We start from the raw sequence: 23,765 nt of genomic DNA, 5'->3' as shown, positions 1-23,765 counted from the left end.
CTTCAAACTTTGGAGAGCTATAATTTTTATTATTAGCTATAGTTAGGTATGTTTATAGGAATGCACACCATTAAGTATGCTTTATAACTTCTCCTTTTTTTCTCTTGCTAGCTTTCTACTTTTTCTGTCTTCAGCAGGGTTCACTGCTTATTATGCCAGTCACTATTCTGAGTGCTTTCCACACACTCACTCACTTACCCCATGCAACAGCCCTTGTGAAGTAGGTTTTATCATCATCATTCCCATTTTATAGCTGAGGAAACTATGGTACAGAGGTTAAGTAACTTGCAGAGCAAGGGTTTGAATTCAGGCAGTCAGGCTCTAGAGTCCTTTATTACCCGTTATGTTACATAGAAAGAAAAATGTAGGTCAAAGGTAGGAAATAATTAGGACAGTGAAGTAAATTGGAGGGAGGACAAAAGTCATATGGGGGCAGGGGAAGAAAAAGCAAAGAAAAAAGCATGGAATGTTCTATGTACAAAAACAATGGAAAGAATAGGGAGAAAAATTGATAGTTCCTTTAAGGGGGAGGAGAAATAATATTGGGAGAAGAGCAGAGAACGAAGGGTAGGATTTACTGATAATCTATGGCCACTTGGAATTGAAGTGTAGGACCTAGTATATTTAAGATGCAGAATTTGAGCACAGATAAATGTTAATGTGTTAATTATGTTTAGGGAAAGTACAAGTGAAAAAAGGGGGTTGTAAAGAATATCTTCCCCTTTGGGAATTAAGTATGGAAGTTTTTAATCTCTGTCCTGGTTCATGTTAAATCTCATACCGCATTTACTTTGCAGATTAAATTTAATTTCACTGTAAAGGTGAATGGAGTCCTTTCCATGGAAGTCTTTGGGTAAGTCCTTAAATCCATGGCTTAAGTTTATGCTGTGGCTTTATAGTTTTTCTCAGTCATTATTGTCCTGTTTCTAGTAGCTTCACAGTTTGAATTTTTTTTAAGATTTGTTTATTTATTTTAGAGAGAGTGAGAGCTCACGAGCCTGTGTGTGGGAGGGAGGGGCCGAGGGAAAGAGAAACCCAAGCCGACTCCATGTTGAGCGCAGAGCCTGACACAGAGCTCCAGGAAAGTCTCAATCTCATGACCCTGAGATCGTGACAGGAGCTGAAATCAAGAGTTGGATACTCAACCAACTACACCACCCAGCTGCCCCACAGTTTGACTTCTTGACCCAAAGTAACCCTGAAACTAGTTTTGAGACCTCCCACATTTTCTTATTCTATGTTAGCTTTAATTTTTTTTTCAGATTGAATAGATTTCTTTTCCTATGTTAGCTTTTAATGAGCCAGTAGATTCATCTAAACATTTCACATCTTTTCCTCTCATTAGAGTGGGTGATCTTAAAAGTTGCCATTTTCCCCTTGGTTAATTGGTTATTGAATTCTAGTAATCTTTGAGGGTGGTGGTAGTCATGGGCCAAAATTTATATCAGGTAAAGATTGGTTTTAGAATCTCTGACATATGGCTTTTTCTTTGCTTTGCAGGACAAAGAATGAACCCACTTTGAACCTATCGAATGGAATTGCTCTTGTTATAAGTTGTCAGCATTATGTGAGGTGAAGGGTAAAAGCATTGTGGTCCCTCTCCATGTTTTAATCTCCTGTTATGAGTATGAATGTGGGTAGAAATTGAAAGTAGCCTCACTTATCATTTCTTAGTGCCAGGTATCAGATTCTGTCAGAAAAGTGGAAGTAAAACTTTGAAGCTATTTTTATTGAAAACTCTTATTATTTCTGGCTCCTTGAATATATTCTAATTGACCCAAGGACATGTGCCTTCTCTTTCCCATCTGTAAATGAAACAAAACAAACCCTGCTAATTTCAATCTTGTTTACATATGAGAAGGGAGGAATGACTTTAGATAGTTACTTGAACTCTTGGCTAGAAAGATACAATGAATACAAAGGAATTCTTTTGCATGTTATTTTTTGTGTATCAACATTTTGCATATGTTCAGAAATCATCTCTCTCTCTACCTCCACCTTCTTCAGACTACAAAAAAAAATCCATGGAGAAGATGGTAAATAAATGGAATAGAACCCTCTGCCTTGCTTTCCTATGCTGTCCACCTACCACAGAATCCAAAATGAACATGCATTATAGCAAGAAAAAAACTAATTTATTATTAAGTCCGGTTGATTTATTCTTTATTCAGTAGTTTTCCACTCCGTTTGTGTGCCCTGAATCGTCACTGGTAGTCACAGGATCTTAAGGCTCGAAGAGATTGCCCATGGCTTTTTAGTCTGTTTTTTCACTCTTAGAATTACAATTCAGATTAGATTTTTTTTTATTCTTTAATATGTGCAGGAAACAAAACCCCCACCCCTTATCTTTCTTTAGTAGTCCTCTGCTGTCATACAGTCTTTTCAGATAGCTCATTATCACAGATTTCCTGAAAAAGTTTAAGCCTCTGAGCCAGTGTTTGTGGACATATCTTCCTGGATGACCTGATCAGTTTAAAGAGAGGAAAAGCTTCGTTGGGTGTGGAACTTGCTTACTTACTTACTTACTTACTTATTTATTTACTTACTTACTTACTTACTTATTCATTTTTAAAGATTTTATTTTAAGTAATCTCTACACCCAGTGTGGGGCTCAAACTCAAAACCCCGAGATCAAGAGTTGCACACTCTTGATCTGGGTGAGCCAGCCGGGCGCCCTATTGTGGAGCCTACTTTAAAAAAAAAAAAAAAAAGGAAAAAAAATAATTTCTTAAGAAGCACAAAAAGCTAAGTTTGTCTTACCTGTTTTTTGACAGGAGACCACGATTTGGTACAGCTGAATTACTCTGCGGCCGAATCCGCCCTGTCCTCGGACCTCCAGTGGTGCTCTGCATCCCCGGTGACATGGCTGGCCCGGGCTTCTCCGGATCGCTGACACTGACTCCAGCCGCTGCTCTGTGTCCCTGCCCAAAGGTCTTTTCCAACCAGCTGAATAGGATTTCTTCGGTTTCCATATCCTTTTGATGATAGAGTCCATCAAAATCTTCAAATTCATTGTCTTGAAAAATGAATTTTTTAAAGATTTTATTTATTTATTTTAGAGAGACAGTGAGTGGGGGGAGGAGCAGAGGGAGATGGACAAGCAGACTCTGAGCTGAGTGTAGAGCCTGATGTGGGACTCAATCCCATGACCGTGAGATCATGACCTGCACTGAAATCAAGAGTTGGACGCTTAATTGACTAGGCCACCCAGGCACCCTGAAAAATAAATTTTTATGTCTCAATTCTAGAAAGGCCTTGGCATATAAACTCTGTGCCTAGAAGCCAGTATGATTTGTATAAAAACAAAAATCCAATATGAAAGCCAAGCTTGAGAATTTTTCCAAAAAATTGAAAACATGTGCCACATGCTTTTCATGTAATTTAGTATAAGCATGGACTGAATAGTGCAAGCAGGAGAGATGAGGCTGGGAAAGTAGTTGGAGTTGAACATGGCTCTTGTGTGCCACACTAAGGAGTGTGAACTTCATTCTCTTTATAGTGGGAAACCATTGGATGTTTTAGGAGTCTCAGGCAGTATTATACTGTGGGGTAGGAGAGAGAAGTCAGCAAACACTAAGTAAATAAGTAAGTGACCTGGCAAGAGATAATGCTTGCCTGAGTTAAAAGTGTGATGAGCATGGAAAAGAGAAACTTACCCCTCGAAGGAATCAACATAATGAGGCAACCAGTTCATTGTTAGGGTAGGGAGAAATTGGGGGAAGGGAATAGCCAAAGTTGATGTCAAGATTTCTACATCCAGAAGAGGCAAATCTATAGAGACAGAAAGTGGACGGAGAGGGATTTTTTGGGGAGGGACAGAAATGTTCTAAAATTGTTGGTGGTGATGGTTGCACAATTTTTTGAATATACTACCATCTATTTGTGCACTTTAAATGGGTAAATTGTATGTTATGTGATATGTTTAAAACTCAGTAAGCTGTTTAAAAACATTTCCATAGATGGCTGATGGAATAATGATACTGTCAATTAGATGCAAATCATAAATGGCAGATTTGGAAGGTAAAGAAGATTAGCTTAGCTTTAAACATCTTAGGTTTATGGTTCCTGCAGGATGTCCCTTGAAAATGGCAAGCAGCTACATAGAAATTTTGGTCTGGAAATTGGAAATGATCAGATTTAGAGTTAAATTTTAGAGCCTCAACATTTCCCCCCATGGATTTAGTATAGCATAGGGCTTTGGTTAGAGCATGGCACAAGAGTGTAAATGCTGGATTCACCACTAATTGGCTGTGACTTTATGCAGCTTACTTAACCAGCCTAAGCTTTTATTTCATCAGCTTTAAAACAGAGATAATAATACTTCATAGATTTATTTATTTCCCCTTGCAAAGGTTTTGTTGTTGTTATAGCTGTTCTTTTGGGATTTGTTTGTTTTAGGATTGATTATTTTTTTTTTAAAGATTTTATTTATTTATGAGAGAGCAAGAGAGAGAGAAACAGCACGAGAGGGGAGAGGGTCACAGGGAGAAGCAGGCTCCCCGCTGAGCTGGGAGCCTGATGTGGGACTCGATCCCAGGACTCCGGGATCATGACCTGAGCTGAAGGCAGTCGTTTAACCAACTGAGCCACCCAGGTGCCCCAGTTTTAGGATTGATTATGTACTATGTGAAGCTCCTAGCATACTGCCTGACATATAATAAGTTCAATAAATATTAGGTATTGTTGTTATATGAAATGAAGCTATAAGAGTAAATCTAGTTATATATAGTAGAGTATAAAGAATAAGAACAGAAGAAGGCCAAGGCCAGTGTCAGCTGAAAATATCATTAGGGAGGAGGAAGGAGCAGGATGGTGATAAAGACTATGCATGGACTCTTGGATTTTAAAATCTTAATATCTAGGTCATATAGAAGAGTATAAAGTAAAATATAAAATTTTCTCCTTCCTCCTCATCCCATTCCCCAGAGGGAATAAGGCACATTTTTTCTATCCTCTTGAAGTTTACATTTAGTGGGACATGTTAATAAATAGATGTCAGATAGTGTTAAGTAGAGTAAAGATAAAATAAAGCAGGTAAAGAGATAATGATAGGGAAGTTATTTTAAATATTATAGTCAATGGAGGCTCTAGGGAGGTGATGTTTTATTTAGTGAAGAGAAAGAGAGCTAAGAAAACTCTGGTAGGATTTCAGTTTCTGAAAATGGCAAACTAGGTAATTTAGACCCACCCTCCCACTGAGGACAAATGCTGGATGAAACGTTAAAACATCATAAAAAATTCTAAGAGCTCTAGTGAGTAGGAAGGAGTTTCTGGGCCAACATAGGAAAAAACAGGAATAGCAGAAAGCTTGAGCCCAACACTGGGGGCTGCTTTTGCCCTGAGGTCATTTGCAAATTAGAGCAAGCAGCCAAGAGGCTAAGATGCACTTCTGAATCAATATAGGACAAGAAGGCCAAAGAGTTTAGGGCCTGCTGAGCTGGGGTGCTGTTAAAAGCACCTCTTGTTTTGGGTAGGGATAACTAAAAGGTTACACTTTAAGGAGTAAGGTGAACCTGAAATAAACCATCCTTCACATGAACTCATATATTTTTTGGGTCACCTGGAAAGTCCAGAAAATTTTAAACTTTCAAAATGGATTAAGATGATTCTAGATTTCTAATTCTCCCAGATGTCTTGTAGAAGCAAACAAAAATTCTTTCTAGGTAGATAGATAACCACATCTGTGCTTCAGATTATTTAACAAATACTTTCTCAAAATGTCCAGCTCATGTGCATATTTCCCTCTCTCTCTGTCATACACACACACACACACACACACACCCACACTCTCCTGCCCCCACACCTAGATAAAAGAGTGGACAAGGTAACATGAATAAGAGCTAGCAAAAACAAGAGCAACAGAAGCACCCAGTAGGACTCCAGATGTTGGTAATATCAGACATTGATTTTAAAAATAAAAAATTATGTTTACTATGCTTATGAAATTGAAATTCAAGCTTAAAAATCTTGCCAGGGAACTGTGAACTATAAAATGTGACATAATTTTTAAAAAAACCAAACGGAAATTGTAGAACCAAAAAATACAATGACCTGTATTGAAATTAGGTAGGTTTAACAACCGATTAGATATAGCATAAGTGAATTTGTGAAGTAAAAGGTGAGGATAGCAAAAACTTAGTAAAATAAAGCAAAGAGAGACAAAAGTATGGAAAATACAGAAGAGAGGTTAACAGGTGAGAGGAAACAGTGAGACCATTTTAATGTACATTTAATTCATGTCCCAAAGGAGAAGAGAGAAAATGGGGCAGAAACAGTCTTTGAAGAATTAATGGCTGAAGCAACTAAGACAGATTTCAGAGCTTAATAATCAAGCAGGATAAACAAAAAGATATCTATACCTGTAGAAAATCAAAAACAAGGAGAAAAATCAGCTAAGGAAGATGGATTTTCTTCAAAAGAGAAACAAATTGACAGCTGACTTCCCCATACCAACAGGATGTAGTAGTATAATAGTATTAATGTCCTGAAACTAAAAAATCAAGCTAGAATTCCATAACCAGTAAAAGTATTTCTCAAGATAAAAGATTATGAACTTACCTATATAGATTAATGTCATAATTCATACAGTAAGAAGAATTAATTCAACTGACTTTAGAACATAGTGTTTTGGTGTACATTCTTGGTGGGATATACTCTAAGGATGAAGTGAACTATAAAGCACTCTTGAAATTCATTTAGTGGTCTTGATTCTTTTTTTTTTTTTTTTTAAAGATTTTGTTTATTTGATAGAGACAGAGTGAGAGAGGGAACACAAGCGGGGGCGGGTGGGGGAGGGAGAAGCAGGCTCTTGGCAGAGCAGGGAGCACAATGCAGGGCTCAATCCCAGGGCCTTGGGATCATGACCTGAGCCAAAGGCAGACGCTTAATGACTGAGCCACCCAGGTGCCCCTAGTGGTCTTTGATTCTTAGTAATAACATTGGTATTATACTGAAATTATTGTATACATACTTATTATAAAACAAGTAATTATATTAACATTGTTGGGAACCAAAATTTTTAGAATAAGATATAGGAGTTTAAATTCAAAGAAATATTTTTATTTTGAAATAAAAAAATATTTTTAAGTAATCTTAAAGTGGAATTGAAGATACCAATATGTACCCCCAAGTTTTCTGACTTTTGAAATTATATATTTCTTAGCTTTGTCTGCTAAACAAACAAAAAACAAACAAACATAGGAACAGTGAGCACTCCTAGTACCCAGAATGTGTTCTTTAAATGTCATTGCTCACTAAAAAGGAGGAATGACTGATTCCAGGTCTAAAGTAGAAGATGAGGGGCGCCTGGGTGGCTCAGTCAGTTAAACATCTGCCTTTGGCTCAGGTCATAATCCCAGGGTTCTGGGATCAAGTCCTACATTGGGCTCTCTGCCCAGTGGGAATTCAGCTTCTCTCTGCCCCTTTTCCCCTCCACCTTCCCCCTCCCTCACTTCTCCCCCCACCCCACCCCCGCTCATGCTCTCTCTCAAATAAATAAATAAAATCTTAAAAAAAAATGTACAAGATGAGCCTGGGTATCTTATGTTGATACAGAAAGCAAAGAAGCTATCAAAGTCCATGAGATTATGTCAATTTCAAGAAATTCTGTCTCCAGCCAAGAACAAGTAACAGGGACTGGATCCAACCTCCTACCGTGAACAATTTAAAAAAATGGACAAATTATATAAACAACAGATAGTATAGGACAGTAGGTGTAGAGAGAGGAGAAACAAATAAACCCTGTGTTGCAGCACTGTACTACCTAGAGAGAAGTTCGTGGGGAGGGCGTATCCAACTAGAGTCTAGTGGATCTCTCTGAGTTGAGAAGACAAAGTTCAGAGTTTAGGGAGGTTTGGGCAGCTAGAACTTATAGAGTACCAAAGAGGAGATAAATACACAGAGAGAGCTCCAGACAGAGGAGAATTCCTGGGGAACACACAGAGCTAGGAATGGTTTCTGTTCCTACCACGCAGGATAGAAAACCTTGTATTTCATAAAATATCAGTTGGAGTCCTAAGAAGGGTTTGCCTGAATATAGTGGAGGAGTTAGCCCTAGCCCTAGCTTCCCTGGTCCCACCTAACAAAGCTTAAAACTAAGACTCAGAAGACTCAAACTGTTACACTCAAGTAACTTTATAGTGTCCCAGAAAAAAAGTTCAAGAACATTTACAGGAATGCAAAATGTCCTGCCTTCGACTAGATAAACTTTGCAACGCTGGGCATCCAATAAAAAATTACTTGGCATGCAAACAAGCGGGAATATAGGACCCATAATGAAAGAAAAAAAAAAATCGGTCAATGAGAACTGTTTAGAAATGACATAAGTAATAATTAGTAAACAAGGACATTAAGACAGGTATAACTGTACCCATATATTCAAGGTATAAGAGGAAAAAATTGAACATATTAAGTAAAGACACAAAAGATCTAAAAAAACACCCAAATTGAATATCTAGACATAGAAATTAGAATTTTTAGGATGAAAATAGACTGGATGAGATTAGTGACAGATGTACACATTGCAGAGGAAAAGATTAGTGAGCTTGAAGACATGGCAGAAGAAACCAAAGTGAAACAAAAAAAGACTAAAAAAGTGAACAAAGCTTCAGTGAACTGTGGGATAACTTCAAGTGGTCTGATTCAGGGACATGTGATTAGATTCCTGCAGGGAGGGAGGGCAGATAAAATATTTGAGGAAATAATGTCCCCCAAATTTCCAAATTTGCTATTAAGTATAAACCTGCAGATGGAAGAAGATAACAAACTTTAAACATAAGAAACTTGAATAAAATTATATCAAGACACACCATAATCAAATTGGTTAAAGTCAATAATAAAAAACCTTAAAAGCGGCTAGAGGTAAAAAGACATTTTAACATACTGGGGAACAAAGATGAGAATTAAGATTTCTCATTGGAAACTGTAATCTAGGAGAAAGTGAAGCAATGTTTTTATTTTTTATTTTTATTCTTTTAAGAGAGCCCGTGAGTGGGGCGTGGAGGGGCAGAGGGAGAGGGAGAATCTTTTTTTTTTTTTTTTTTTTAGATTTTACTTATTTATTAGAGAGCACATGAGAAGGGGGGAGGGTCAGAGGGAGAAGCAGACTCCCTGCTCAGCAGGGAGCCTGCCGAGGGACTCGATCCTGGAACTCTAGGATCATGACCTGAGCTGAAGGCAGTCGCTTAACCACCTGAGCCACCCAGGCGCCCAAGAGTTGACTTTTAAAGCAAAAAAAAAAAAAAATGCCATCAGTATATAAGATTTATAACATATGTCGAAGTAAAATGAGTGACAATAGCACAAAGACCAAGAGGGGAGAAATGGAAGTATATTATTGCAGGATTCTTATACTTTATGTGTGTGAACTGTTATAATATCATTTAAAAGGAGATGGTGATAAAGTTGTATACTATAAAGCCTAAAGTTTGTACTATAAATCCCTAAGTTTCTACAACAAAGAATTATGAATAAATCAAAAAAGGGGATAAAATGGAGTTACAAAAAACACCCAGTCCAGAATAGAATCCAAAAATAGGAAAGAGGGAAATACAAGGAACAAATGCAAACCACGTAACAAGATGGTAGATTTAAACCCAACCATAGCAGTATTTATATTAAATGTAAATGGTTTCAACAACCCAATTAAAAGATAGTCACACATTTTGACTTTTGAGACATTCCACTCTTACTGAGTTTGCAGTACCTCAAAGCTCCCCTGGCTCTAAACAGTGAATGTGTTGGCCTTAGCTCCTGTGTAAATGTCTTGGATTTGTGATGGAGACTTCATTTATGGGTACTGTCTCCCTTTGTTCTGCTGTGACTTTTCATAATGTCCCAGTGCCTATGGGTGAGGATTTTAATCTTCACACTTAATGCTTCATATTTACCCTATTAAAAAGAGGATGAAAACAAAAAAAAAAGATAAAGGAAAATATATTTCTGGCTTCTTTAGCCTTGGTTCAGGGGACAAAAAGGGTTAAATATTAGGTTTTGTTTTGTTTTGTTTTGTTTTTAAGATTTTATTTATCTTAAATAGACACAGCGAGAGAGGGAACACAAGCAGGGGGAGAGGGAGAGGGAGAAGCAGGTTTCCCGCTGAGCAGGGAGCCCGATGCGGGGCTCCATCCCAGGACCCTGGGACCATGACCTGAGCTGAAGGCAGATGCTTAACAACTGAGCCACCCAGGCGCCCCTAAGATTTGGTTCTTAACTGGATAATTTTGCCCTCAGAGGACATTTGGCAATGTCTGGGGACATTTTTTGACTGTCATGACTCAGGGGGAGGGTGCTACTGGCATCTAGTGGGTAGAGGTCAGGGATACTGCTAAACATCCTACAGTGCACAGGACAGCCCCTACAACAATTATCTGGCCCAAAATGCCAGTAGTGCTAAGGTGGAGAAACCCTAGGTGAAAGGGAAGGCGAGGGTAGGAGTGAACTCAAGAAAAGGAAACCATTTCAGAGGTCTGGCCGCCTTGGTCTTGGTTAGAGAATAGGGTTAGAGGAGGTAAGGAGTTTCCTTTTTCATCTGAATATACTCAAATACTTACTGAAAGATATTTTTGTATATACTTCTAGCATGTATCACACTGTGTTTTACTGATTTTTACCTGTATCTCTAGTACTAATATATATGATAAATTAAAGGTAGGTATTAAATCTGGATATTCATCTTTGTATTCTCTGAACTTAATATGGTGTTTAGCCTGTAGTACCACTCAAACCTATGATGGAATGAGTAGGATGAATATATAAACTAATTGCCCCAATACTATACCTGTAGCACACACTTATTAAACCCAGAATAAATTTCTAGGAATTCTAGTGGATCTATCTCTGGTGCCTCACACCTATATTCAATGTGGAAAGGTTTAATACGTAATCATCTAGCACCCTAGTTTTTTTCTGGGAGTGTGAACCAGGTCAGTGTTATGTTTGTTGTATGCAAATGAATACATAGTCATAAAAAACTAAAATTTGGTAGTTTTCTTTAGCAACTATACATATTTCTATATGGACCTTCAGGTCTGCCCCTGATATTGCCAAGTCAGGAGCCACCAACTACTACTGTCTTCAAAGATACCTCTTATTTCATTGACTGGAAGAAATACCACTTGTGTATGGTGCCCAATTTGGGTCTCAGTTTGGATAGAGGTATATCTCCCTCTCTTTGCACAGGAATAAAGAAGCCTGGAGAATATTAGAGAAATGCAAGGAAATATAAATAGCAGGTGTACATAAAAAATAGGACACAGTGACCTGATGGTTTAGGTTGGGGGCCACTGGTGGGGGTCTGGCTAAGTTTGAGAATCTACATGAAGTGCGGCAAACAGGTCAATAGTCAAAGCCGCATTAGAGCCTGTTTCGGTATTACATGTTAATGCTGGTTTTCCTCTCATTTCCTCTACTGCCTCCTCTCTTCCTGGTCCTCTTAAGATAGTCAGTAGACCTCCATCTTGTAAGGACTTGTTCGGAGGGTTTCTGTTGTACCTTAATCTGTCAACTCTGGGGTTTTAGAAAGGTTAGTAATATCATTGAACTATTATGGAAAAGAAATGTTTCCTAATGAAATGAGAAAATGCACATAAAATTACTTACAAAAATTAAAACACCATATAAATTCAAAGGAGGAGTATAAACCATGTTAGTAATCAACCTAGGAAGCTGGCTGTAGTATTCATGTAGAGCATAACCACATTAACTTTGGGTGAATCACACTGAGAGGTGGATGCTTAATAACTGGACCAAAACATAAAACTGGAAAGGGGATATGCAACCATGAGGTGATATCTAAGAGGTTTACAATCTTTTTTTTTTTTAAGATTTTATTTATTTATCTTATAGAGAGAGAGAAAGAACAAGTAGGGGAGCAGCAGAGGGAGAGGGAGAAGCAGGCTCCCCGCCAAGCAGCAAACCCGATGCAGGGCTCAATCCCAGGAACCTGGGACCATGACCTGAGCCGAAGGCAGATGCTTAACCAACTGAGCCACCCAGGCGCCCCAATCTTTTTTTTTTACCCACACATCCTTCCCCTTTATCAGTCTCTCTACTGGAATCTTTCATCAGCATTTAAATTGGCTCATGTCTTCCTCATTTGTAAAATAGAAGAGAACTCCCTCTGCCCTCCCATCTACCCCCATCTATACTGTCTACACTGAGTGCATCCCTTCCCCTGTCTCCACCTCTCCCCAGGGAGCCCCACAGGCACCACCTCACTGCACACTTGGAGAGGGAGTCAGGGGTGGGTGTAGGAGGTTTACAGTCTTGATCTTGACTGTTGTTTGCTAGAATCCTCTGAAATTTAGAAAGTAGTCTGGTAAACTGGATGCTGAGGAAGGCGACCAGTGGGGAAGAGGCATTCTAGAGCTGTGACTGGTATGAGAAGACTGAAGCCTCCTGGGATGGAGAAGTATCTCAGGGGGAATGATAGAATCTTCTCTAGGAAATAAGACTCAGTGTAAGGATTTTTTTTTCTTGAGTAGGTAGTTGTTACAGAGGGTGCAATGAAAGGAGGAGGGTGTCTTTGAACAGGGTCTGTGGAGGTGAATGGTTTTGTGAAGAAAGAGTGCCTGGTCTTAACAGGTGGGATGTCATGCCTTTAGAATTTTTGAATCTCTAGGGCTTTCCATATCTCCTTTTCTCTTTGAATTTTTATTTTCATGCTTTGTTGGTTTCCTTCATTTTTTGCCAATTCGTGATGCCTGAGCTTGTTCAGTTTACTTTGGAAATGAGTAATATAGAAAATGTCCCCTCATCTCCTTCCCTCCCTCATTACTCTAAAGGACATAACCAGAATCCACATGGAGGTACTTCTCCGTATGGATCTGGGTGGAATTTAGGGACTATCATGATTGTATTCTAAAGGATCAAGGTGCTAGAAAGTGACTGTAGGGCATCAGATTACCTGGGAATACAGATATAATATGGTAATGTGGTTAAGAACACAGATTTTGAGTCTGTCTAAAACAGTTCCACCACTTACTGCCTCACGTTGGGCAATGTATTTAATCTATTAGTGCCTTTTTTTAAATCTGTAAAATAATATAAGAATAGGTCCTATGCCATAGTGTGGTTGAGAAGTCTATGTTTAGATAGTCCATGTGAAGAATTTAACACAATAAGTGGCATGTAGTAAGCATTTAATACAAATTAGCTGTTGTCATTTTCATTACTCAGGTTTGACTCTGACTTCTGCCTCTTACTAGTGATAATCTATCTTAGAAAATTGTATGGGGAATCAATAAATGTTTCTCAATAAATTCTAAGGAGTGCTGTTTGTTTTGCATTTTGCACACCCAGTTGTTATTTTGATGTTCCTTTTGTCGCTATTTCCTTCCATCATGTGGATAGAAAAACAGGTTCAGGAGGAGAAGGGAGTGTTCAAATTTAGATCTGTCTCAGATCCTTCTTTGAGGTATAGGTTCTTTATTCACATAGCATTCTGAGGGCTTTACTTATCTTAGAATACTGTGTAATATCTTGTCCTCTAGATTTGGTGCTTCCAGATGTGAGTTATCAGGTGGAATCCAGTGAGGGAGATCAGTCTCAAAATATGGACTTCCAGGGACAAACTCTGCTGCTTTTTCTCTTTGTGGATTTTCACAGCGGATTTCCAGTCCAGCAAACAGAACTGTGGAGTAGGTATAGGGGCTGCCAGTTTGGGTGTGCTTAAATGTTAAGAGAGTAAAGAAAGGGAGATGTTATTATGATGCACGTATCTGAATTACATATATTTCTGTAGAATAATGAATTTTAATGAGAAACCTTGCCTAAATAAGTTAAATTATATGCTTTATGGAAAAGATATGTATCTTGAAACATCACTTAAATGATGACGTTCCCAGATTTAGTGGGCCAGAAATTAGTGGATACTTCCTATAATGGTCTCTACAGAGTCTATACCTTAGATGAGTGGTTCTCAACCTTAGCTGCTGATATATTACCTGGGGAGCGTCTATAAAATGCCGAGACCTCACCCCCAGGGATTATGATTTCCTTGGACTGAGGCAGGATTCAGATATCAGTATTTTTTTTTAAAGATTTTATTTATTTATTTGAGAGAGAATGAGAAATAGCACAAGAGGGAAGAGGGTCAAGAGGGAGAAGCAGACTCCCCTCCAAGCAGGGAGCCCGATGCGGGACTCGATCCCGGGACTCCAGGATCATGACCTGAGCCGAAGGCAGTCGCTTAATCAACTGAGCCACCGAGGCGCCCCAGATATCAGTATGTTTTTAAAGCTCAGGCCTGAGAACTGTCCACCACGTTATCGCTTTTCCAGGTGGAATCAAGAAACATTACTGGCGTTGCTTGGCCTTGATGCAGCATCTCTCTCAACCTCAACATAAGGAGGTGTGGGAGTGTATTGGTATGAATGACTTTATGTGATTGCCACATAGACCTCTGGAAAGGGAGAAACTGTCCTTGTTCAGGCATACAAAGGGGGGCCTTTACAGTTTATCTAACAAATTGGTGATAACCTGTTATCAGAAAGGTTCTCTCTGGTGGTCCACGAAGCAAATGCATCAAAATCACCTGCAGTATTTGAAAATGAGCTGCTTCCTGAGCCAGTGATTAACTCATTGTTTTGTTATAATGTAGAAATATGGTATGGCTCAAGAATCTGCATTTTTGACAAGATACTCAGGTGATTTTTAAATATAGTAAAGTTTGAAGACCACTGAGTGTGAGTGGGAGTTGGCATATGTGTTTAATCCAATAAACACTGAGATATAAATTTAAGTGTTTCTTTTTTTTAAGATTTTATTTATTTATTTGAGAGAGAGTGTGAGCAGGGGGAGGGGCAGAGGAAGAGGGAGAAGCCAGCTCCCTACTGAGCAGGGGGCTTGATCCCAGGGCTCAACCAGGGATCATGATCTGGACTGGGCCCAAGGCAGACACTTAACCAACTGAGCCACCCAGGGGCCCCAAATTTAAGTGTTTCTCAATGCCCTCCTAAACTTATAGGGAAATAGCAAGAAGTGGAGCTTATAAGTGTCTGGGGAAAGGTTCATAAGCCTCTCTTTTGGTGCTCCTGATATGTTTCTGTGTTTTCTGTGATCCAGTGTTTTTTCTTGGGACTCTACTCTCCAGCCATTCCAGTGCTTGTTTGGTGTGGCCCTGCTCCCCCTGAGTCATTAAGAGAAAGGAGACATCTTACATTCCCAGATCAGAAGAGCTTATGTTTACTGGTGCCAACTATTTATTGAACAAACAATTGTCAGCTGTGGGATTCTTCCTGCTGCCTGCCTTCTATACGTCTCCTGTCTTTTCCCAGTATCTATATGTTGTTTAGGGGAGAAGCACACTGCTTTCCTGGGCTCTGGCTTGCAACTCTTCATTTGAAGAGCTGTTGTTGTCTCGTGCTCCACTGTTCCATTCATCAAGGCCCTGGAATGGGAGCATAGAAGTGACCCACACTAATGAGGCTTCCAGCAGGGAGGACAAAGTGAGGATGCCTAGGGTTGTTACCTGGCCTGCACTCATATGGACAGAGGCTGATAAGAAAAGCATCTTAGTGGAAAGGACTTCAGGGTAGAATCAAGACAGCTGGGTTTAATTTTAGTTCTACCAAATTCCTCAGTGATTTTTGGGAAGCAAGTCACATAAATCATCTGATCTTCCCTTTTCATATATTTAATTTGAGATTGTTAGACTAGGTGCTATCAAAGGCCCTTCCAAGTCTAAAGACCCATTAGACTTAAGATCTACTGTCTTGGCAGGGCTTTTTGGTTGGTTGTTATTTGGTTTTGGTTTTGTTTTGTTTTTTTTTTTAAGATTTTATTTATTTATTTGAGAGAGCGAGAATGAGAGAGAGAGCACATGAGAGGGGGGAGGATCAGTTTTTGTTTTGTTTTGTTTTGTTTGAGGTGTGCTAGAGGGATTACCACATTCAGTCTTCCCTAGGATGACATAAAGTCTCATACCATTTTCTGAATCCTATTGAACACACCTGAAGAACTGATTCCTCAAAAACCAGTGTTTCCTGTCATTCTTGTAGTAATGTGATAGTTTATACATTTCTGTTAACTTGACTCTGAAGGCCTGTAGCATCTCAGGTAGTGACATTCGATATTGGATTCAATAGAAATTCATCATTGCATTAGTAAACATACTAAGTTTCTTTTTTAAAAAAAAAGATTTGAGAGAGAGTGGGGAGGGACAGAGAGAGAATTTCCTGAAACAGACTCCCCGCTGAGCATGGAGCCAATGATGATGATGCTGGGCTTGATCCAGGAGTCCGAGATCATGACCTGAGCCGAAATCAAAAGCTGGCCGCTCAACTGACTGAGCCACCCAGGAGCCCCCCATACTACGTATCTTTTTAAATTTCCTTACACATCTGGTAGTTTAGGACTAGCCTTTGGAAAAGGATATATGGTGAAGGTAGGTAGATATAGATAAATGGATAGAGATACAGTAATTTTATCTTCTTTTTCCCTTATTCTTTCTCATATCCTTGAAAGCTTTTTCTAGAGCTACTTTTAGGAAACAGATTGTGCAGAACTACAGTCTGTTTCCATGTGTCTTAAAAAAATCACTTAACTGGCCTCCTGCCCACCTTGTCATGGTAACTTTTCTATGATTAACTCATTATTTTGCTACAACGTTAAAGGCATCTGGTAGTATCAGCAGTTTTGGGGAACAAACTTGTAGCTTTTTAATTAAATGTCTGCTTTCAAAAGGGGCCTAACTGATTTCTTGAGGCTATTCTTAGCACCGAACAATAGAAAACAGTAACCCATACGATTTCGTCATAGCAATAGCGATATTTTCCCTTTGAATATTGCAGTGTACATTTCAAAACACTTCATATGTATTATCCCAGTGTATCTGCACAACATGCCTGTGAGAGCAGGTGGTATAAAGCCAATTTTAGTTTTGAAGTGAGAAAAGTGAAGGGACTTGGTCACCACAAGTTAGTGGTAGAATTCACTCTAGAATCTGTGTTCTCCAGATTCCAATTTCAGACCCCTTTTGAGCAGACCACATTTTACCTTCCTTTCTGGGAAAGCATCATGGCGCCTTGTGGTAGAAAATGTACCTTCTGGTTTGCATTTTTAATGCAGTCCTGAGACAAGCCAGCCAGCTGTAGACTGCTTCACCATAGTGCCTTTGAACAGACTATTCAGGGAAGAATAGAAAAACACTGAAAAAGGAAAGGTTAATTAAGGAGTATTTTCTCAAGTGTAAAGTGAATTTGTCTTCCCGTGTCTGTTGTCTCCAGGTCATCAATGCTAGCCTATTGTGGCTGACATATTTTGCCTATCACTCTTACCTGTTAGCTTTTCTTCTGAGCAGTAGTGCCTATGGTTACTTTATCAGAAATAGCCCCCATTTAAAAGGACCCTTATACCAGCAGTCTCAGAGTCATCGTTGTGAGTGTTAACTTTTTCTGTATCACGCCATATGTGAAAGGATTGAGACCCTGACAGTAACAGTGGCTCACCACAACAGTGATGCTCACACAGGAAGGGTGTAGGGTAGACACTCTCCAACAGGCCTTTCCTTTTTCTCTTCCTCCTCCTCCTATCCATTGGGAGTCACCAGTATCATTGTTTATAGTATGTGGTATATATTTCTGTTTCTGATATGAATTAAACAGGATCCCTCACTTGTTTCTTCAAAAATAATGTCAACCTTCACATTTAATTTTTGAAGTCTCTTTCGTTTGTAAGTGAAATTGGGTGAGTTTTTAAGTTGCTGGGTTTTTTGGTCTAAAAAAGTAATTATTTTTGGATCGGCAAAAGTGGCCTCTTCTTCCAAAAAGCCTCTTTCTCATTCCTGACTCAGAGTGCATAACAGCAGTCTTGAAGTGGCCATTCTCACTCAAGGTTACCAATATTTTCCCTCCCTTTAGGAGTCCACACCTTGCTTACCACTCATCTCAGTGCCATCCTCACGGAGAGCCACAGCGTAGTGCAAGATTCTGTCCAGGTTGCCGTGGACCAGGCCTTGGAACAGCATCACCAGGCTACCAAGGTAATAAGAAATTCATAAGTCCTTGTCTCCTACTCTAAGAAAAAGAACTAGAGGATATGACAGAGCCTGAGGGCCCTTCTTCCCTTAATGCCTCTTCCTCTTTTGTCACCTTGGCTGATCCTTACATTGCCTCTAACCTAGGAACTCAAATTTTCACTTAGGATATGTCACTCTAACCAGCTTGCATAGTCTTACCTCCTAATAGGTGAATTTGAGTAAATAGGGACAAAATAATAGAGAAAAATGACTAATAATGAGCCTTTTCCTTATCTGTCTTCTCTTTCCACACATACTTCTGGAGCTACTGCTTCACTAAATCTTACATTCTTCCCTCATTTCTAAAGCTTTATAACATCACTTTCTCTCTCTCTCTCTTTTAAAGATTTTTATTTATTTGAGAGAGTGAGCAAGAGAGAGCAAGCGAGCATGAGCCGGGTGGGGGACGGGGAGCAGGGGAGAGGGAGAAGCAGACTCCCGCTGAGCAGGGAGCCTGATCCAGGGGCTCCAGGATCATGACCTGAGCTGAAGGCAGAGGCTTAACCAACTGAGCCACCCAGGCGCCCCATCACTTTCTCTTTTTATCTGACTTTCTGATTTCCTCTATCCTTTATACTTTTGGTAACATATTTCTTAACTTCATATAGCCCCCTTTTCAGGGAAAAAAACCACACTAAGAGCAAAGTTTAAAGCTTTTTTTTTTTTTAAATAGAAAGCACATCTTGGGTGCCTAAAAACCACACTAAGAGAGCAAAGTTTAAAGCTTTTTTTTTTTTTAAATAGAAAGCACATCTTGGGTGCCTGGGTGGCTCAGTCATTAAGCGTCTGCCTTCGGCTCAGGTCATGATCCCAGGGTCCTGGGATCGAGCCTCACATCGGGCTCCCTGCTCAGCGGGAAGCCTGCTTCTCCCTCTCCCACTCCCCCTGCTTGTGTTCCTGCTCTCGCTCTCTCTCTGTCAAATAAACAAATAAAATCTTTAAAAAAGTAAGCGCATCTATTTTATTGCCTAGTGTCTCGTGGCTTATCTTTTCTGAATGTGTCTGTGTCAGTAAATCATCTCTGTAAAAGAGGAGAACATTTTTCAATCCCTAAGTGTCCTTTATATGGCATGATCTCAGTAAGTATTGTTTATGGAGGGGGAAGAGTTGTTGAAATCCTGCTGTTACTGAAATCTTTGATTCCTTTGGGATTCTCTGAACCAGCAGCTTGGGATTATTATAAACTGCCATCTCTCCTTATTATGTTCCTTAGGATCATCAGAAATTGCAGGTCTCACTCTCAGTGGCTGTGAATTCCATCATGAGTATCGTGACTGGAAGCACCAGCAGTAGCTTCCGAAAGATCTGTCTCCGTGCCCTTCAAGTTAGTAGGAGATTACGGCTGCTTAAAAGTGCCAGGGTTTTAACGATGTTCTACTACCTAACGTAGTATTATGTACAGAGCTTTTAGAAACATTATTTCATTTTATCCTACTGTGGTCCTACATAGTACCAGGCCTGTGGTGTTTTAAGAAATATTTATTGAATGGATAGTTATATGTGTACTATTTTATAAATGAGAAAATAAGTTATCTGAAATTTCTACTTGCTTTAGGTCACATAGCTAGTTACAGTTAGAGCTAAGACTAGACAGGGATTCCCAGTTCCTTATTGAAGAATGTTTTGTTACCTCAGGGTGACAGAAAACATTGGAAATAACTGAGTAGCCTTAAGTATTACACATATTTGGCAGTATGGAATAGTGTAACAATTGAAATCAGAGGCCTGAGTTCAGTTCTTGGCTCATTTACTTACTGGCTGTGTGGGCTAAGGCCTGTACTTAATTTTTCTGAGCTTCATCTATAAATTGGAAAAAATAAAAAAATAATAGTATGTCAGAGGGTTATTACGAGGGTGAGGGCTAAGTGTGAACATGCATAGCACATGGTAGGTTCTCAATAAATGTTAGTTTCTTTCCTTTTAGGAATGTGTACTGATCAATTGGTATTATCAGTGGGGTGGCCCATTCATTCCATGTCTGTTGCTTTATTTTTTTGTACTTTTTTCTTGGAAAGAATAGTATAATACATTCAAAATTTAAAATAATAGCTAATATTTATCACTGTTTTTAAAAGTTTTTACATATTTTCTCAAGTTATATTGTATAGTTGTAACTGAAGAATTCTATGTTCATATATAATTTGACATTTCCCCATTTCAGGTGTTTTAAAATTTGTATCAGTTACCTAGTTCCACTCCATTGGTTTGATCTAATTTAATAAACCATTCCCTTAATGAGAGGCATTTAAGTTGCTTATATTCTTTTTGCCAATGTAGATAGTATTTCAGTTAATACCTCTGTGTGATATCTTGCTTCTTCTGAATTATTTCCTAGAATAAATTTCTATAAGTGGATTTACTACATCTAAGAGTATAACACCTTTATAATCTAGTGCATCCTACAGCTTCAGCTTTCTGGGTCATGTGGATAGCACAGGGTAATGAGAAGAATGCTACATTGGCAATCCTAAGGTCAGCCCTAACTTTTGTATTAATAAGCCATGAGAGCTTAGGTGGGCCACTTCTTCTTTTTGGATTTTAGTTTTCTCATCTATAAAATTAGTGTGTTGTGTCAGGTGATTACTCTTGTCCCCTTTAACTCTAATATCCTGCAATTCTACAGTAAAATGTAGAGGTTATTACCCATTCCTTATGGATGCTATTATCTTCTTCCTTTCTTCCCTAAAAGCCTTATCTGAGGGGAAGTTCTTATATCAGCCTTAGTTGAATATAGTGGAACCTCTGCTCTCCTGGAACTTGTTTTAGAGGAAAGCAATCTATATAACCCCTTTATGAACAGTTAGATCTCTGGGATATGTATTTCCTATGGCGATAGGAGAACAAAGGCCTTGTGTGAAAGATCTTGCTTAGGTAACAGAAATTGAAAGACATAGGAGCCACAACGACCTATCTCATGCCTTGTATCCCAGGCCTTCTCTCTACTCCTGTGTCCGTAGGAGTTAAGGAAACTCCTAACATAACATGAGGGATGTCAGTGGTTTGCCTTCCTATTTGTCTCATCCTCTTCCCATATCCTGTGGGTACCTTCCTTTTGGTTGCCAGTACTGGAATTTAGCATGTTTCATCTCTGACCCATTTTAGGCAGCTGACACTCAAGAGTTTGGGACCAAACTGCATAAATCATTTCATGAGATCACCCGGCACCGACTTCTTCCCTACTGCTCATGTGAGATGAAACAGGTAAGTATAAAGTAATAATCAGTACTTTGGTGGAAATCTTCCATATTGATGTGTGGGAACCCTGAATACAGGGTGGTTAGGTGCAGGTACTTTAGATTGCACAATCTGAGGTCAGCTTTCAGCAAGGAAGCCTGTGGTTTAGGAAAACTTTATAGAATATAGTATTACACAGAGATCAAGAGCATGGCTAGATGTTGCTCAAATTCCATTTCTACCACTAACTAGTTGTGTAGTATTGTGAAAGCTATTTAATCTTTCTAAGCCTTAGTTTCTTTATCAATAAAATTGGAATGATGCATACCTAAAATGATTGTTATGAGGTTTGAATAAAATAATGTATGTAAAGTGCTGAGCACATAGTTACCATCATTACAGTGGTGATGATATAGTGGAGTATTTATGTTTAGTTTTGTCTAATCAAAACCATACTTTATTCACCTTTCTGGATGCTGGAGATATAGAATTGCATTAGTTGGGGTCTCCACCCTCAAGGAGCTCAAACAGCTTCATCTGGTTTTGTGACAGACTCCTTTAATGAGTGAAAAGAATCATAGCTGGGAAATTCTATATATCTCCAGATTCCAGGTATAGCTGATAATAGTGTTCCCTAAAGCCCACTCTTCTGGCTCTCTTTGCTCCAGTCAGTAGAACTGGCTTTTGTGGAACTAAAGTATAATATGAGAAAATAGAGGAGATCAAGAGTGATATTATTATACAGTGGCTTCTGGCCAAGATGGAGTGACAGGAACTAGATTTACTCTCCTGACTGAAATAACAAAAATCCAGACACAACATATAAAACAATGGTTCTCAAGACATTGGGCATCAATGAATAGGATAGTCTTTCCTGAGACATGGAAAATAAATGAAGTGAAGTGAACCCTAGGATTACCCTAACATACTGCCTAGAGAAAGTACAGAGGCCATTGAACAAGGAGAAGGTATCTAGGCAAAGCCTAGTGCTCTCCCTGAGTTGAATAGATGAAACTGGGAGTTCCAGGGTGCCAAGGCAGCTAAAGTTTTCAGGGTGGAATACCAGAAAAGAAAGAGCTCCAAAGAGAGAGAATTCTGGGAATCTGCATCTTATTCAGATGAGAATGAATCAGCTCATTCTTGTGAAGAAATTATTCAGGTAAAGAACCTCCTAGAAGGATTAAAGCAAATAATATGCAGAGTTTACACAGGGCCAGGAATAGTGCATATTTCCATCAACCAGAGAGGAAAGCCTTATAATTTATGGAGCATGATGTAGAATACTAAGAAGGGACTTGCCTTGGAAATGGAGAAAAATTAAACCTCTGCCTAATAAACACTCCCCTGGTCCTGCCTAACAAAGCTTAAAAGCAGAAGCAAGACATAGAGGGATCAAATTGTTTCCAAGTAATTCAATAGCATCACAGAACAAAGGTCAAGAATATTTATAGGACTATTAGAAATATCCAGCACTTATTAACATAACAATAAAAATTTAAAGAAACAAACAAACAAAAAGAAATATCCAGCACGCATCACGGTAATATTCACAGTGTCTTGCATCCAATCAGAATTAACAGCCATGGTGAGAAGCAGGACTATACAACCCACAATGAAGAGAAAACTCAAGTCAGTTGATCAATCAATCATTGAATCAAAACTGATCCAGAACTGACACAGAAGATAGAATTAGTAGACAAAGACATTAAAAGACTTATTATAATGTATTCCATATGTTCAGGAAGCTAGAGGAAAGACTGAACATATTAAGTAGAGTTTGGAAAGTATAAAAAAGACCCAAAATGAACTGTAAAGATGAAAACTTATGATGTCTCCAAGGTGGAAATTACACTGAATAGTATGAATGGCACATTGGACACTTAAGGAGAAACACATAGCAGTAGAAACTATCTGAAATGAAACACAGATTTAAAATAATAATAATAATAACAACAACAACAACAACAACAACGGCAACAGTAGGGGCTCCTGGGTGGCTCATTCAGTTAAGCATCTGACTCTTGATCTTGACTCAGGTGGTGATGTCAGGGTCATGAGATTGAGCCCTGCATTGGGCTCCATGCTCAGCATCGAGTCTGGTTAAGATTCTCTCCATCATAAACTAATGATGTACTATATGTTAGCTAACTAAACATAATAAAAATAAACAAATAACATAAAATACATCTGCTAAAAAAAAAATTCCTTCTCCCTCCCACCTCTCCCCACTCCACTCACCCCACCGCTCATACACGTGCATGCTCTCCCTCAAAAATAAATTAATTAGTGAATTAAAAGGGTGAGATTTCTTTACAAATAATAATAAAACACAGAACATCTGTGAGCTTCACAGCTTCAGGTAGCCTAAATATATGTGTAATTGGGGAATCTGAAGAAATGGAGGCAGAAAATATATCTGAGGGAATAATGGCTGAAATTTTTCCAAATTTGTTTTTTTTTTTTTAAGATTTTATTTATTTATTTGAGAGAGAGAGAGAGAATGAGAGATAGAGAGCACGAGAGGGAAGAGGGTCAGAGGGAGAAGCAGACTCTCCACTGAGCGGGGAGCCCGATG

At 38.9% G+C, this 23,765-nt stretch overlaps 1 protein-coding gene across 1 annotated transcript in view; it reads left to right on the top strand.

The window, feature by feature from the left end:
- TOP6BL (TOP6B like initiator of meiotic double strand breaks) overlaps nucleotides 1-23,765 on the top strand; it is a 105,741-nt gene that overhangs the window by 66,847 nt on the left and 15,129 nt on the right. The window contains exons 6-13 of the mRNA XM_073883416.1: nucleotides 798-853; nucleotides 1,501-1,572; nucleotides 2,775-2,974; nucleotides 11,008-11,154; nucleotides 13,491-13,637; nucleotides 17,859-17,980; nucleotides 19,230-19,340; nucleotides 21,119-21,217. Coding sequence (XP_073739517.1) covers nucleotides 798-853; nucleotides 1,501-1,572; nucleotides 2,775-2,974; nucleotides 11,008-11,154; nucleotides 13,491-13,637; nucleotides 17,859-17,980; nucleotides 19,230-19,340; nucleotides 21,119-21,217 — 954 coding nt within the window. The remainder of the gene's footprint in view (nucleotides 1-797; nucleotides 854-1,500; nucleotides 1,573-2,774; nucleotides 2,975-11,007; nucleotides 11,155-13,490; nucleotides 13,638-17,858; nucleotides 17,981-19,229; nucleotides 19,341-21,118; nucleotides 21,218-23,765) is intronic.

Source organism: Callorhinus ursinus, unplaced genomic scaffold (assembly GCF_003265705.2).
Source record: "Callorhinus ursinus isolate GAN/ISIS: 27379988/994484 unplaced genomic scaffold, GSC_fseal_2.0 scaffold51, whole genome shotgun sequence".
Classification (NCBI taxonomy): Eukaryota; Metazoa; Chordata; class Mammalia; order Carnivora; family Otariidae; genus Callorhinus; species Callorhinus ursinus.
This window is presented reverse-complemented; position numbering and strand designations above follow the sequence as displayed.